At 33.1% G+C, this 15,597-nt stretch overlaps 1 protein-coding gene, 1 long non-coding RNA gene, 1 other non-coding gene and 1 pseudogene across 4 annotated transcripts; 2 read left to right on the top strand and 2 right to left on the bottom strand.

Annotated features, from left to right (window-relative positions):
• Nucleotides 1–2,191: 2,191 nt before the first annotated feature.
• LOC106341225 lies at nucleotides 2,192–3,126 on the top strand. Of its 2 annotated transcripts, XR_001269584.1 has the most exons (4): nucleotides 2,192–2,212; nucleotides 2,341–2,503; nucleotides 2,732–2,908; nucleotides 3,007–3,126. It is a non-coding gene; the product is annotated as an uncharacterized LOC106341225 (long non-coding RNA). The 2 variants fall into 2 exon arrangements; XR_001269583.1 differs by having other exon boundaries at nucleotides 2,203–2,503.
• Nucleotides 3,127–6,347: 3,221 nt separating this feature from the next.
• TRNAF-GAA lies at nucleotides 6,348–6,420 on the bottom strand. The gene has a single exon. It is a non-coding gene; the product is annotated as a tRNA-Phe (tRNA).
• A 106-nt stretch (nucleotides 6,421–6,526) lies between these two features.
• On the top strand, nucleotides 6,527–7,802 carry LOC106337728 (annotated as a pseudogene).
• LOC106339494 lies at nucleotides 7,729–9,885 on the bottom strand. The gene is made up of 6 exons (XM_013778321.1): nucleotides 9,732–9,885; nucleotides 9,410–9,538; nucleotides 9,210–9,314; nucleotides 8,869–8,937; nucleotides 8,618–8,731; nucleotides 7,729–8,220 (listed from the first exon to the last, which is right to left on the bottom strand). The coding sequence occupies exons 1-6, from the start codon at nucleotides 9,852–9,854 to the stop codon at nucleotides 7,915–7,917; spliced, it is 846 nt and encodes a 281-aa protein (XP_013633775.1). The 5' UTR covers nucleotides 9,855–9,885; the 3' UTR covers nucleotides 7,729–7,914.
• Between the last annotated feature and the right edge of the window lie 5,712 nt (nucleotides 9,886–15,597).

The raw sequence follows: 15,597 nt of genomic DNA, 5'->3' as shown, positions 1-15,597 counted from the left end.
ATTTCGTTTTCTACTTCGTAGAATGTCATTTCTACTTTTTTTAGAACATAATCTGAAATTTATAATTTTAACTTTTTTATAACTGGAAAATATACGATTAAGTTCATATAGGTATTTTAACAAATGTTACTATTTTTCCAATTTTTTTTTGTTTGTAAAACTATTTATTAAAATTATTTTCATAAATATTAAAGGGTGTTATAGGAAAATATGACACAAAATATAGATTAGTATAAAGGGACATAGCTACTATTTTTTTGCTCTAAAAAAACAGTTTTCCCTAGTTTTAATGGATAACTACCGTCTATTTTCTTCAAATAAAAACCCTCGTACAAATTCACATTTATACCCAAACCCTGAAACGAATTATCAGATCAAATGGTATAATGGGCAATTTAGCTAAGGAACTTCATATCTAATGGGCAGTTCGAGTCCCGCTGGCCACTCAGGCTACGGTTAAATCCCAAGAATACGTGGAATGCCGTGGGCCTCTCGGGAATAGTCGGTTGACCACGGTCGCCGGAAACCCGCGGTTACCTAAAAAAAAAGAAAAAGAAACAGAGCTGTACTTTTAGAGATCGGTTGATTTGAAAACATTACCCTTCTTGTTGTACGCAAACTAGCTAGTTTCCTTATGTTACGGCAAGTTAAGTACATATGCTTTTCTAGTTTTTGAGTTCATGAAAGAATTTCTAAAAAAAGAAATGGAACCAAAAATGGAAAATTATTTGTTTGGTGTTCTAAAGTTCACACTCTTCTGAGCGCGTGAGGATTTGGATATGGATATGGCATGGGGCAATAACAAATCAAAATTTGGACGTATGTGATCGATTCTGGTTTTCGCGAAAATACAGAGAGATAGATAGCTCGTGGTGGGTCCTTAATGCCGGTTTATAATCTTCTACATGGGAGTAATCGAGAGACATTGAAGTGATCTTGTTTCTCAGAATTATATAAATGCATTATTGCGAAGAACACGTGACATTACATGCATTGTAGTATATAAAACAATTTTGCTCAGCATGAGTTTGAGATTGATATCAACCAATATTCAACTACTAATTTGATTATGCAATACTTTTTCAGATAAGTTTACTTTGAATAGTTTGACTTGAAGTGCCGTCTCATGTAAATATATCGGACGGATCCGATCTGTTCTAGCTCAGAGTGAACTGGTTCTGAACTAATTTTAAAATGGGTGATTATATTTTTATATATGATGCGGTTCGGGTTTTGTCTTTTAATGACGAACGAATGTTTTATATGACTAAGGTTTAAAAATTGATCCGGTTGGTCAAATTTTATCTACATTTCTTGGTGGAGTTGAAGATATATATATATATATATATATATATATATATATATATATATCATGTACTGTATACTCTTCTAAAGGAGATATTCCATTTGCACTACAAGAATTCATTGAAATAGCTAAGGACTAGCTAAGAAATTTTTGTAGCCAAAATTATTAGCTACAAAAATGGTGAAAGATGGCAACGAAACATAAAATGTTACCTTTGTAGCTAAATCTGTAGCAAATATGTAGCAATTCGTAGCTATATAGCTACCGATAGATTTTGTAGATGTTTTTTAGCTAAATAGCTACCAATAGCTAGAGATAAGTTGTTACAAAAAAAAAAATATATATATATATATATATATATATATATATAAATGTAATAACAAGTATCTACTAATTATGTTATAACTATAAATATAAACCCTAAACCATAAACCATAAACTCTAAATTTTAAATTTTAAATCTTAAATCATGAATCATATTTTTTTAGATCCTAAACTATAAACTCTAAAACTTAAATCATAGATCATAAACTCTAAGCTATAAACCCTAAATAATAACCCTAAATTGTATGCTCTGACCAATCCATCGTATATAAGGGATACCGTAACAACAATATTGACATTGTCACTAAGGAATATATGTAAATTTGTATCATCGCAATTTTTTAGAGTTTTATTATAATGAAGTTATGATAAAACCATATAAATAATTAATCAGAATATAGCTATATATTTGGTTTACCATAATGCAGTTCACTAATAGAGATTTTATTTGAAAGTTGTGGTCACTTATTTATTTTAATCTCTCTGCTGAACTTTTTCATGGCCCGCTTAGATTTTGGCCAAAATTTTCAATCTCTCCCCCCCCCCCCCCCCCCCCGCTGCAGAGAAGCCACTCGTCCCAAGGTACGATTCTTCTTTAATTTTTCCTTTAATTCTTCTTCTTCTTCCTCTTTAATAATTCAAAATCGATTTAGGGTTAATTGCTCATTTCAATCTCGGCGTTTTTGGGGAAATTAATCAATAGTGAACAGATCTATGGATTTATGCCGTGTACTAAGAGGGTGCTTGTAAACGTGTTTCTGAGTTTGATTTATGGATTTATCGTGTACTAAGACATCACTCGGACTCTCTGGGAAGACCTATCAACTCAGAAAAGCCGTGTCTCCTTGCACAGTAAATGATTCATTGTTAAAGGTAACAAGAAAGTCTCTTTATGTATTATGGATTCTTCATATTTTCTACAAAATTGTGACTGTCGATGTTTGGACAAGCTATGCTGCTAGAATAATGGGTATATTGGTTGTTCTGTTTGTCATTGTCTAGCTTCAACATATGTTGTACTCAGCTTCTGGTAGGCATTTGAATGTGTTTCTTGCTGTATTCCTTTATTTTCTAATCATTATTACTTACTGTGTGTATCAGGTAAACCATAAAACTCAGTATTAAAATTCCAGAAACCATCCATGGATCCAAAGGAGACAACTTGCTTTTGCCAAGCACAAGCATGTTATATCAGGAATCTTAAGTGAACTTGAAAGAATATGATTTGGGAAGGCTTCTTGATGATGAAAGTCAGCCTGATGAACATGTCACTCCAAAGTAAGTTTAGGAAGTGAGCAAATTTCTTAAATACTCTCCTTGGTGTCAGCATGTGCTTAAAGTTTATCTTTTCAATCTGTTTTTTTCGTCCATTGTAGTTTTCAGGTGCGTCTAAGAATGTTTGTTCAAACCAAGAAGAAAGATGATGCATTTTGATAAACACCCAAGGCACGATGTTGACAAGTCTTTATTTCTCGCTAGAACTTTTGTTTGGAAAAATGAAGAGATAACAGAAGAAGCTTTTGTTTTTCTGTTTGAACTATTGTTTTGTCTTTTGCTTTCAATTGTAAGTTGAACTATTGTATGGTATTTAACATTTCTGTTTTATTTATATTTGGAAATTTAGGATATTTTGTTAAATGTTACAAGATATATATAATGTTCTAAAAACAAATTTCATAGTTTTATTTTCGTTTTTTCATAAAAAATATTAGCTACAAACTTGCTAAAGATAAATTTATATCCAAACTTTGAAGCTATTTGGCCATGGAAGATTCTTTGCTAAAACTGTCGCTAATGAGCAATAGAAAGTGCGGTAGCTAAGCTGTTGCTATCAGCTACGGCTGGTGCTCTTGCGAATCCGTTGCGACGTGGCTACAATTTGGCGACAGATTACGTTTAGCGTTGGTGCTGAGGCCACCGCTTTCATCTGTCGCTATCCGTCGCCTATTGCATTTTCGCAACGGATTGTCTACTCTAGCTATGAATAATTCCTTAGCTATTTCACTAATTTCTTGTAGTGTTGGACCAATTTTATTTGTGGGAAAAATGACAAATTTTTATTTGCTAACAATATACACGAACTATTTTGGATCTATGTTTAATACACGAACTAATTTTCGTTGCCTGTTAAATACATAAACTTTTGAAATTTGTAGATTTTGCACATCGTTTTAGACGGTGTTAACTATATTTAACGGAAGTGAAGACGGCGTTAGTGTGTTAGTTAATTTACATGTGTTTAAATTTTGAATTTTTTTTTAAATACACAAACTATTTTTCATTTGCTAATAAAGTACATGAACTATTTTGGATTTCCGTTTAGTACACAAACTAATTTTTGTTTACCATTAAATACACAAAATTTTGAAATTTGCAGATTTTACACATCGATTTAGCCGATGTCAACTATGTTTAACAGAAAATGACATTAGTTTTAATTAAATAAGTGGTTTAACTATGAAAATCACGCTCACCCTCAGACAATTGAAATTAATTTGAGTTAGTTTCAATTCGAGTTTGACACCTTAATCTGTTCCAACCTCTTTTATTTTTCAAACTATGTTCATTTTCTTCTTCTTTACTTTGATTTCCCTTTATATCAATTCGAAGTGGAGTCGATATCCATGTCATGTAATTTTAAACAAGTTTCTGATTTTGGAATTAGTTTAGTGTTATGCATTTCTAATTCTTGTTCTTCGCTTTGATAGTAGTGATAATGATTCATGGTCAATTTACACTATGATAAATAAGTTTAGTGTTATGAATTAGGTTCTACATGTATTCTTTCTACAATGATCAAAAAATTTAAAATTTTATCAAAAAAAAAGTTTACACTATGGAAGCGTAATGGAGAAAAAACTAACAATATAATATATCGGGAGGATTTTTAAGGATTTTTTTTCTTCACAGTTTAATCACATGCTCAATTAATCACTAACATTGTGTTCCTTTCTGTTAAACATAGTTGACATCGTCTAAATCGATGTATAAAATTTAAAAATGTTAAAAGTTTGTGTATTTAATAGAAAACAAAAATTAGTTTGTGTATTAAACGGGGATCCAAATAGTTCGTGTATTTTATTAGCAAATGAAAAATAGTTTGTGTACTTTTAAGGAATTTTCTTTTCACAATTTAAACACGTGTTAATTAAACACTAATGTTTCCGTTAAATATAGTTAACGCTGTCTAAAATGATGTATAAAATCTGCGAATTTCAAAAGTTTGTGTATTTAATAGGCAATGAAAATCAGTTCGTATATTAAACGAGAGTCCAAAATAGTTCGTGTATTTTATTAGCAAATAAAAATTAGTCCGTGTATTTATAAGAAATTTGCCTTTTTTTTGTGTACAAAAGTGACATATTAAAGACTAGTACTATAAGTGGACTAATAAATGCATCAATTAATGTTTTGTTGTGTTTGTAGTGTCTTTGATACAACAATGTGATGTATATTAATTCACGTGGCATGTCACAAAATAAATGTTGAATGATTAAATTGGTAAACAAGTAATTTTATCACACTAGTCAAAATCTAGATAGCATCGAAACTTCGTTAGATTTTAATTTTTACTTTGGAACTGGAATAAAATCAAAAAGGTTTAGAAAGTTTCGAGTATCAGTTTAAAACCTTTCTTTTATACTTCTTTATAAAGTCATAGAGATTTACAATGCTGTTTTAAAATTTGTATTTCATGTTCAAATTTTTAAGTAAATAAATAAAAAGTATGTTATTTTATATTTTTTGAAATATTATTTATTTTATAAGAATATGTAGAACTAACAATAGTACAACATGGATTAATATTCGTTATATATTTCACTGTGAAACATTAATTTATAATGAAACGGTGATTAACATCATTTTCATATAAGATATGGATATAGTAGTTTGCCTTTAAAGTTTCCCTAATTACACAGATCAAATTTGCATTTGCAAACCAGACCGGACTACGTACCTAAGTAGGTTGTTAAATACGATTAGGTGCGGTTCTCGATTGGAGTTGTCTTAGATTCATGGTATACTCTACATTCGACAATATTGGGGTTCTATAAATTGATTTAATGAATTTTGATTTAAATCAATTTATAGAACCCATATTTAATTATATTAGGGTTTTTCACTAAAAAGTTACATTTTTAAAATACTCCCATGACAACCATATCAAATTTTGATCTTTTCATTTTATTTTGGTCCAACACTAGTTGATTTAAAATAAAAATAAACACTAACTGGTTGATTTATTGAAGTTTAATCATATGAAATTATAGGGTTCTTCACAACAATATTTATAAATCTGTATAAAAAATACATATATATATATATATATTCATATATAGGACAATCATATAAACTTTAGTTGATCTTTTCATTTTATTTTGGCCCAATATTAGTTGATTTATTGAAGTTTAATCATATGAAATTAACATTAATAATTTGTATATATAATATATAAACCGAAAAATTCAATAACACCTTCACAGTGGTTTCCGAGTAGGAAAATGTAAAATGTAAAGCCATTGAACACTAGTTTTAGTTTATTTGAGCAATATTTTCAAAATTCTTTCTCATCTACAAATAGGCCTGATTTTGAACATTTAACTCAGGCCCAAGCCAATTAATTACTTCTTTGAAAAAAATTATGCGATGTCTAATTTTGAAAATGTAACTCAGGCACAAGCCCAGTAATCAGTTGATAGAAAGCAAAAAAATAGTATGCGGTGAGCGTGAATCGAACACGCGACCTTCAGATCTTCAGTCTGACGCTCTCCCAACTGAGCTATCCCCGCAATTTGTTTATTCAAACCAAATACTTATATTTATACAGTTAAATTAATAAAGCGCGAAAAGATCTATTTAGGGCAAAGCAGACAATTATTGCGTTCCACGATTCGTTCGAAGACCACCCCCCATTGCTTCTTACTGCGACAGTGAAAGTCCTGCTCTTCTTCGCCGTAGCTTTTTCGGGTAAGTACCTCATTGATGCATTGAATCTATATGGATGCTGCTAATGAGTTTTAACTAAGGGTTCTATGTGTTAAACAACGAATAGGCTTTGAAAAGAATGGAATGTTCGTGTCTGATTTTCTAATAGACATCTGTTTCAGGAGGAACTCAGATTTCTTCAAACCAAAAGCTTAATTTTCTTGTCTTGTCTGTTTCAGATCCAAACATGTATAATCGCAAGCCAATGGTGAGGAAAAAACAAGGCATGATGGAGGCTGTTGATGATCCTGATCTGAGCTTTAGCAAGATCATGAAAGATGTTCAGCTCTTTGGTAACAATCTCTCTTGCTCCACATTAGCTTTTAGCATTATGATGTAAAGGGACAATGATGAACTTGTGTCGGCTTGAATTAGTTTTTTTTTTTAAGATCCTCTGCTATTATGTTTTCTTTTACACATTGACAAGCTTAGCACTCAGACATGATGATGCAAGTCTTATGTTCTCCTTCATCTTTAAATATTTAAAAGCTAGCTCACATATGACATGGAAGGATAAGAGAATCAGAAAGTCACTGGACTTGGCGGGAAGGTTAGATTTTTTATTTTCCTTTGGATCATTGATTTGTTCTTCTCAAAGTTACAACTTTTACGATTTAGCTAATCCTATTTTTGTTGTTATCTTAGCCTCAAAAGAAACAGAGGCTACCCCTCAGTGTAGCGCGAGTACAGATGAAGAAACAGAAAGAAAGAGAAGAAAAGATGTTTGAACAGGTTAAGTTTTTAGATAATCTCACTCTAGGACGAAGCCAAGTCTCACTACTCCCTACCTGCTACTGTGTGTTGTGCAGAATATGATTTTTGGACAATTTGGTGGTACAAGTAGGAAAAAACCCGCTGAGAATAAGCACAAGCCAGAGGAAAGAGTCTTGAAATCAACTTTTGGGAATTTCAGGGGTGGTGTTCTTGATGTTAATGATTTACTACGTTCTGGTGGTTCTTCAAGAACTAATGACAGAGATAACAAGAACAAGTACAAAGGCATGGGAGGAGATCTAGGAGGTGGAGGAAGAGACATCAAGAAAAATAGAAAGAAGAAAGCAAAGAAAGGAGGCGGTAAGCGGAAAAGCAAGTAATATAATATGTTAGCTGTGTAAACCATTTTTTCATATAAACGGTTATAGAGAAGAAAACATTTTGGCACAATGATCTTCACCTGATAATAATAGTTGTGGTTTGCACATTAAGGAAAGTAAGATGTGTCGATGAAGGACACTGATGTTGGTAGAATAAGAACACTGTCGATGTTAAAAGCTTCACGCAAAGGCAACATCACCCAATTAAACGTTACTCTTTTTAACCGAAGGAGGCCAAGATAGTCTCACATTCTCATAGTCATTACCATCTTCTTCTTCTGCTTCTCTCCTTGTGGTCTGAACAGCTAAGTCGTCGAAGCTTGAACCTGTTACCCCCTGAGGTGGAGCCACACAATCTGAGTCTCTTTGTGATGGGGTAGTTGGTAAAGAAGCTGCCGAGTTACCAACTCTAAGGTCTTGAAGAGTCGCAAATGATTCTCTCATCGCAGACATTGCCTCAAAGAATCTCGTGCATGACGCTAGTGCCACCGGTATTGGACGCAACATTTCCTGGAGGGGAAATTCTAAAGAGGTTGAAATCATAATGAAGCATGATCAACTAACCATTAACACATTCCCTTAATCAACTTAAACCATCGACACAATCTATTAAACTGTAAAACCAAAATCAACTAACCATCAGCACATTCCATAAACATGACACACTTTCTTGATGCAAAGAGATTAATAACAGAGAAACTTAATTTGATGCTCTGACACAATTGGTCTATGATACTAGGTTTCAGAGCGAACCCTTCTGCATTGTATTCTATGAGTTATGAACAATGTATTCGATAATAACTGACGAGTGTAACTAATATATGCAACTACACATGAGGAGTCATGTCTGAAAAGATGTAATGGAAAATACAGAAGACGCATGTAAAAGAGAGCAAAATTATCATACCCCCCAGACTGAAGGAGGTTCTTTAAAGTTTTGGCTCCACTGAAAATCAGACACTGATGCTGTTAAGGCGCCATAATCACTGGCCGCTCTCATTAGCAACTCTGAAAATTGTTTCTGAAAAACAAAGCTATTATTAGGCAAAGCATTTTATTTTTCCCCGTTGTGATACGAATCAAATTCAGGATAATTAGAGAAAAAAGGTCTAGTTGGTCCTCAAAGTAGCTAATACCATCAAAAATGACGTGACTCACCTGATATTCTGCTTCAATTGGAATGCAATCTAGTGAATAAGGTTGTTGGAGACGAGCAATGATGCGATCCTGCCATATAAATAGACAAATTGATGTAAGAGACTTCAAAAACAGAGGTGGATGAAATCACAAAACTTTCCTAAACCTAGGACTTCCAAAGAATCTAGTGTTTGCCCACAATTCCAATTTCTTAAATTTTCCAGAACGGTAAAGTGGGAGTTCACCAAAAGGTTCATCCCCTTAAATGCAGAAAAGAGAGATAAATGAAACTGGAGCCTTGATAGAGTCTTTTTCCATTAAAAAAGAGAAGATTTTTAGAGGTAAAGGAATAATTTATGTACCTTGTTTTGTATAACATCTTTCAATATTTGAGTAATCCTTGAGAGAGTTTCGATTTTCTTCTGCATTTCACTCACATGAGTCAAATGAGCCACATTTTTATCATCCTAGAATCCACCAACGAAGAAGTTAATTACAGATACAATGAAAAGTTATCATGCAGCTCTGAGACAAATTCAAAAATCTTTAGTCCATATCTTACCTTCCTCCCTTGAAGCTCGACCTGCAAGTCTGCAATTTTCCTCTGAACAGAAGATAACTCTCTCAAAACCCTTATCAAATCATCGCCTCTTTCGCCATTCGAAGACGCCAAGCTTTGTAAGTACTCTTCCTGCAGTGTACAAGATCGAGCACCACTTACCAAACTGTTTGACTGAAGCTACCGAATAATATGAATTATGAATGATCACTCAGATAACAACAATTCATCTTCTCTAATTCATGACGGATTCAGATTCAGTTCTATCTCATACCCTTGGTTAACTTAAGAGCTACTGAATCGGAGAAGCCATTGGTGAAGTTACCAGAGAGGGAGGAGGAGCGACGGCGTAACCGAGATCGGAGGCGATGGAGAGAGCATCAGCTAATCCGCCGATGCGCCGGATCGGTTTCTTCCCCACCCATGTCGAGTCGCTTCCCATCGACATCTCCCCCCCCACCAGATTTTTTCTTGTGGGAAAGAAGAAAATTAAACAAAATTTTAAAAATATTCAAAAACTTTTGCTGAAAGATATTTAAATTATTTTGAAAACATAGAACTGACCAGTGTCGTCTCAAGGTAATAATGGGCTTAGCTAATATAATATTGGTTTTACACGGCCCATTAACATATTGAATATTTGTTTCCTTCGGTATGGTATGGTTATGGTTATGGTTATGCAGAGAGTTTTTTTTTTTGGCGTAAATGTTAAATTTTAGCAAAAGTTTTTAATTTTTGACAGAAATACAGAGGTAATTAATAGTAGAATGAAATGAAATCTAAAACAACAACGAGAAGAAAGAAACCAATAACTTCAAATGCTAATAGACATCAACTAAAACATGGCTAACTAGAATATGGAAGCAAAAACTTGACCAAAGAAGCATTGTCACAGGAGAAAGAAATTTTGATGATACATGAGACCATGCTTTGATAGAAATCGGCTTGCCCACAGCGCTACTCCAAATAATTTGTTTTGTCCCATGCACACAGTTTTGAACCTAGTCACTGGACTTCGGCTCTCGCAACAACCACCAGAAGAGCAAGAAACCGAAAACCTAGAGCTTCGAAACACACATATCCCAAAGAAATCCGAACATGTTTACTGGATAGCCGATGAGCACTTGAAGTTACGATTATTCAGCTTGACTTAAAAAAAAATGTGAGCCACAAGAGAAGGCGGGAGCAGAGAGAGCCACATCCTATTATCAACCTTCCACACCTTCAACAAGGACCAAAGATCTGCCCACCGAACCGAATCAGAGAGTCCGAAATCGATGATGGGATGACACATCTTCACACGAGTCTCCCTCGATGGTCCATCATTCCAATGATCTAAGGGAGATCCAAGACCACCGCCTCAGTGCGCGCTAACACCAAAAATTGGAGCTAGCTCCAAGAAGCCTCACCAAATATACACTACGGAGGAGAACCGGAGAGCAACCTGGTGAGCAACATTAACAAAATGAAGCAAAGAGATTAATTGTGATGTCGAACGGTTTTTTATTATATAGTACTGTATATTACAATTTTGGTTACTAATTATTTTTAAGTTTTGCAGATATTAAATCATTACTCATTTTAATTTTCAGTGAATAAAGAATGTTTTAAAGGTGAGTTACTTGTCAAATAGTTTATTATGAAATGTAAATATATAATAATAAATTGAACTGAATAATATTCTTATATTATATTAAAATCAGTTGCGTTATGATAATAACTAATATATTTAAATTTATCAATTAAGGTTTTTGCCTCATTCTTTACAAGGAAGGCACGGCATGGACAAATCTAAAAGCGAATCGGTTAGGAGCAAGACAAAAAGCATGTATCATAGGCTAGTTGGCGGTCTACATGGCACGACCCACAGTGAATTAAAGAAATTAAGAAATCCTCAGCTGGTTATAATAATGCATAAGCTCCAAAGTGTCAATAAGTGAAATTTGCGTATTAATATGGTTTTCAAAATCACGAGTATGGATCTGTGAATCATGTGACTTATTTAAGTTGGTTTCGGTTCTCATGCTGAAGAATCTGTGGACCAATGCCTATTTGATAATTATATAAGAAAAACTTACACGCTCATATGATTACCTTGGGAGTTAGCCAAGGGCCAGTCCCGGGAACTAAGTCATTTACCCACCCAAATGGTAGCAGTAACAATTTTGTTAATTGGTTTCTGCACGTTTGTTAAATGTGATAGTGAAGGTGGTAGGACCGTCGGTGGGAGATTATGAAATTTTGGAACGTCTAAAAAGATTCGATCTAGGAAAATTCTTCTCTTTAGCTTTGCTTTGTACAAAGACTCTTTACATAAAGATCTGACAGGTCTGGTCATTAAGTTGTTTCTTAACTATAAGATTAGGAAATGATTAGTACATTAAATGGAATATCATGCATTTATTAAAAGGCAGTATATTTTTTTATTCAAGTCACCAACTATTCTGCATGGATTCAAGCGAGTGGGTGAGAGAAAAGAAAGAAGTATAGAATTCCATTCATCGACTGGATCTTGATTTATCTCATCCTACCAACTTAACATCACCAACCTTAATTGAAGAGGTTTGAGCATTTGATTAAGACCATTAGTTTCGATAGGTGAAAAGACAAGGAGATGCCGCGAGGAAACAAGTAAGCAAAAGGAAGTTTGATCAATGTGGCCAATCACCATGCATGGTGGTAACGATCGACTTCATTTCGTGAACATCACGATCTTATAAATCCAGTGACTTAAATGTGAATGAACTTTGGAGATTATGTGCAAGGAAAGTTCAGGTATTTGATTTGCTAACGTCACAAATCGAGCATTTTGTAGCACATATGTGAAACCCGTACACCATATTTTCTGAAAGGTACAAAATATTTTCGAACTTAGAGACTTAGAGAAAACTCAATCTCCCCTGAGAAGAAACACCACTCACCAAATCAGCTAACCGTGCATGGTAAACGGAAGTCGCTGTATAATAAGTCTCGAATAACAAGTTAATTAATGCATCAAAGTATCTTTATAAGTACGATCGTAGGTGGAATAGTGTAGCTTCGTTGGAGACTTGGAGTTTGAGGTCGTCGGTAATGTGCTCGCGAAACTTCTGCCAAGAGGAGACACATGGCGCCCAATCATTTGATAATACTTGAGTTTTTTTGGAAGATGGAATGAAAATGTGGGACCTACCAACGACAGCATTATTAATTTCCGTAGATTTGGAGTTAATCGAGCAGGATTGCTTCCGGCGCGTTGCACGAACCCACACACCAAATGGCAAAAAATTTGCTTACAACCTTACACCATTGAAATTTTGCATTTTGATTTTTTCCTAATAAAAACTATATAATAAATTAATAGAACAATAATATAGTATATTTTAATATTATTCTATTTTATTTTAAATAAAAATGATATTTTTTTCTCTAAATATAAATATAGAAAATATCACTCTTAAGTTCTCCCTATCATAATAACATTTTTCTACTCATAATAACATTTAAAATAAAAATAACTAGTTTTTTTGAAAAAAGAATAACAATAGTTTTTAAAGGAAAAATACAATAGTTTATAGATGCTCTTATGTAAATTTATTCTCTAAATATATATATAGAAATATTAAATAACAATATTTATTTTAGTAGAAGAAATAGAAATTACTTGCAATGTATTTTTCATTATATCATTTAGAATTAAAAATAACAACATATATATATATATAGATCTTATGTAAGCATATAGATAAGTCTTCCTATAATATTAACAGAAATCAAAGTTTAGTAGTATGTCTTATTAACCCATGAGTTTGGATATCGTTTATTCAAAATAATCAAAACCTTGCAAGATTGTGAGTTGCTTTTAAACAGCTATAACATCACACTTACACAAAAACACAATTACGAGTTAAATTGTTTTTTTAACGCTGATTTATTATGATATTGCAATTATGAAAAAGATTACATAGACGATTCGACAACCTACGAGGATCTACGTCTAACTCCATCACCTGAGCCGTCTTATGAAGACCTATGCCTGATCGGATTTACTTGCATCTTGTTGAAGATCCCTTGTAAGTCTTTCTTCCATAGTCTGCGTAATTGTTTAATAAGTCGTTTTCTCCGAATTGAAACCTGGACTTCGCACAATCTGCAAGAAATTATATAGTCTAGGATTTGAACCTCAGGTTTGGGTGTAGAAGTCTTTAAACCTTAACTATTAATTAGGCTACGGTGCTTCCACACGAGTTAAATTGTTTTACACGATTTTACTTTTGTAAACATGTCATTCTTGAAATAATACAGTGCAATAAATATTTAGTTCTACCGCAAAAAAAAAAACAGTTTGTTTCTCCCGTTTATTTTACTGGGAGAAAATCAATTCACTGTGAGTTTATTTGTTTTACTGTGAAAATTACTTCTCAAACAACAAAAAATTTTCGAAATTTTCATTTTTAATGCAATTTCTTAGATGTCCCGAAAATATAAACTTCGTTTTATGATTGTCAATTATGCATATGAAAGGTGATGTGTAGTAGTTTAATGATAAACAAATAAACACATGTTCCCCGTTAACAACTTATCAAAACTTGCGTCTCCATGCTTAGTGGCGCTAATCTGACTAATCACACCAAGTTGTCGGTCGAGGCTCGAGGTTAACAAATGATGGGTCCACGTCAAAATGTCGGTGCTCGGGAAAAAAAGTAAACCGTTCAAACCGGTCATTATAGTAGTAAACTATGAAAAAACTGAGTTACTGCGAGATTTATGGTTGTAGGAACTTGCACACGTGTAGATGTCTCTTAGTGGTATACCCCCTCTCGGTTTTGTTAATTTTGGTGGGGAAACTACACTAAGATATCCAGCTCGATCATAAACATGAAGATTAATTTTGTCGACAAAATATATGACGTTATTATTATTAAGTTTAAGATCCATCATATTTTCTTTACATATTTAAAAGTTTTCATATTAATATTCGTAGATACAGGGATAGAAGCTGGGTTGAAACATACTACAATTGGTCCACATCATAGTTTTTAATAGTATCTCAGATGTGATAATTGAAAATAATGTTGTGTGATTGGCTTCAGTCGTTTTATTGCAGTCCCTGAACGTGGTGTTTTTGGAAAACTAGCTACTCAAACCTTTGTATATCAAGAATTAAAAACTTATTAATGTGATCTTTCTGTTAGTGAACATCGCCTTCTTAAGTTTCTGTGTTATTCCAATTCTTCAAGTCCTGTCTTATTTCATGATTTGATGAATGCGGTTGACATAAGAAAACAAAGTAGGTAAGTGTATAGTGAATAGTGAAGTACACTGGTGAAATGTAGAGCATTGAAAAAATAATAGTGACTCCTGAAAATAAGAGTAATAATACTATTTTCTAGTATACAATTGGAAATTCTCAGTCAAAATTATGATAGAGTTATTTTCATTGCAAGGCAGTTTTGAGTTTTTTATTACACTATAGGACAGTTGTTGTTCCCAAGGTAGTTTTTTAAAACTATAAGCTAACTATTTCTTAACTAGATGCATTCTTGAAACTAAATGAATCGTACAATTTTTTTTCTCTCTCTGTAACACATAAACAACTTTTCTCTTTCTCTCTTTGTTATAATGGTTTTAATGATTAAAGATGATGAATATAAAGAAGCTGATCGGTCGTCACCTGACAGAATCTCCTATTTTTTTTATATGAACAAAGCTCTTGCCGCATAAACTTCTCGTCTTCTCCTACTTCGCCAAAGCCCAGATCTGTCGTAGTCTTCCTTGTCATCTTCTCCGACACGTTCATCTCGTAATCCCTTCCTTTGCGTTTCAACAATATTTCAGGCGTCGTTACCTCATCTCTCTCACTGTCACGACACTGTAGAAGCTCGGGAACATCAATGGCCACTTTTGGCTTTTTAACACTTTGGTCCTTAACGTTTTGTATAATTTTGTTTTTAACCCAAAACTTATTAATTGTGCACTTTTGGTCCTTAACGTTTTCCAAAATGTTTCTTTGATTTATTTCAAAATTAACCAATTATCTATTACAACCCTCTGTTACTGAAATTAAGCAATATATGCACATAATTAAATGCATTGGAAAATAAATTAAATGAACTAAAATCAAAACTAAAAATCATTAGATATGAATAAAACACAAAATCATGAATGCACCTAGTGTCATGTACACCATTTTCAATTTGACTTGATCTATT

Source organism: Brassica oleracea, chromosome C4 (genome assembly GCF_000695525.1).
Source record: "Brassica oleracea var. oleracea cultivar TO1000 chromosome C4, BOL, whole genome shotgun sequence".
Classification (NCBI taxonomy): domain Eukaryota; kingdom Viridiplantae; phylum Streptophyta; class Magnoliopsida; order Brassicales; family Brassicaceae; genus Brassica; species Brassica oleracea.
Note: the sequence above shows the minus strand (reverse complement) of the source record. Positions and strands in the feature narration are given on the sequence as shown.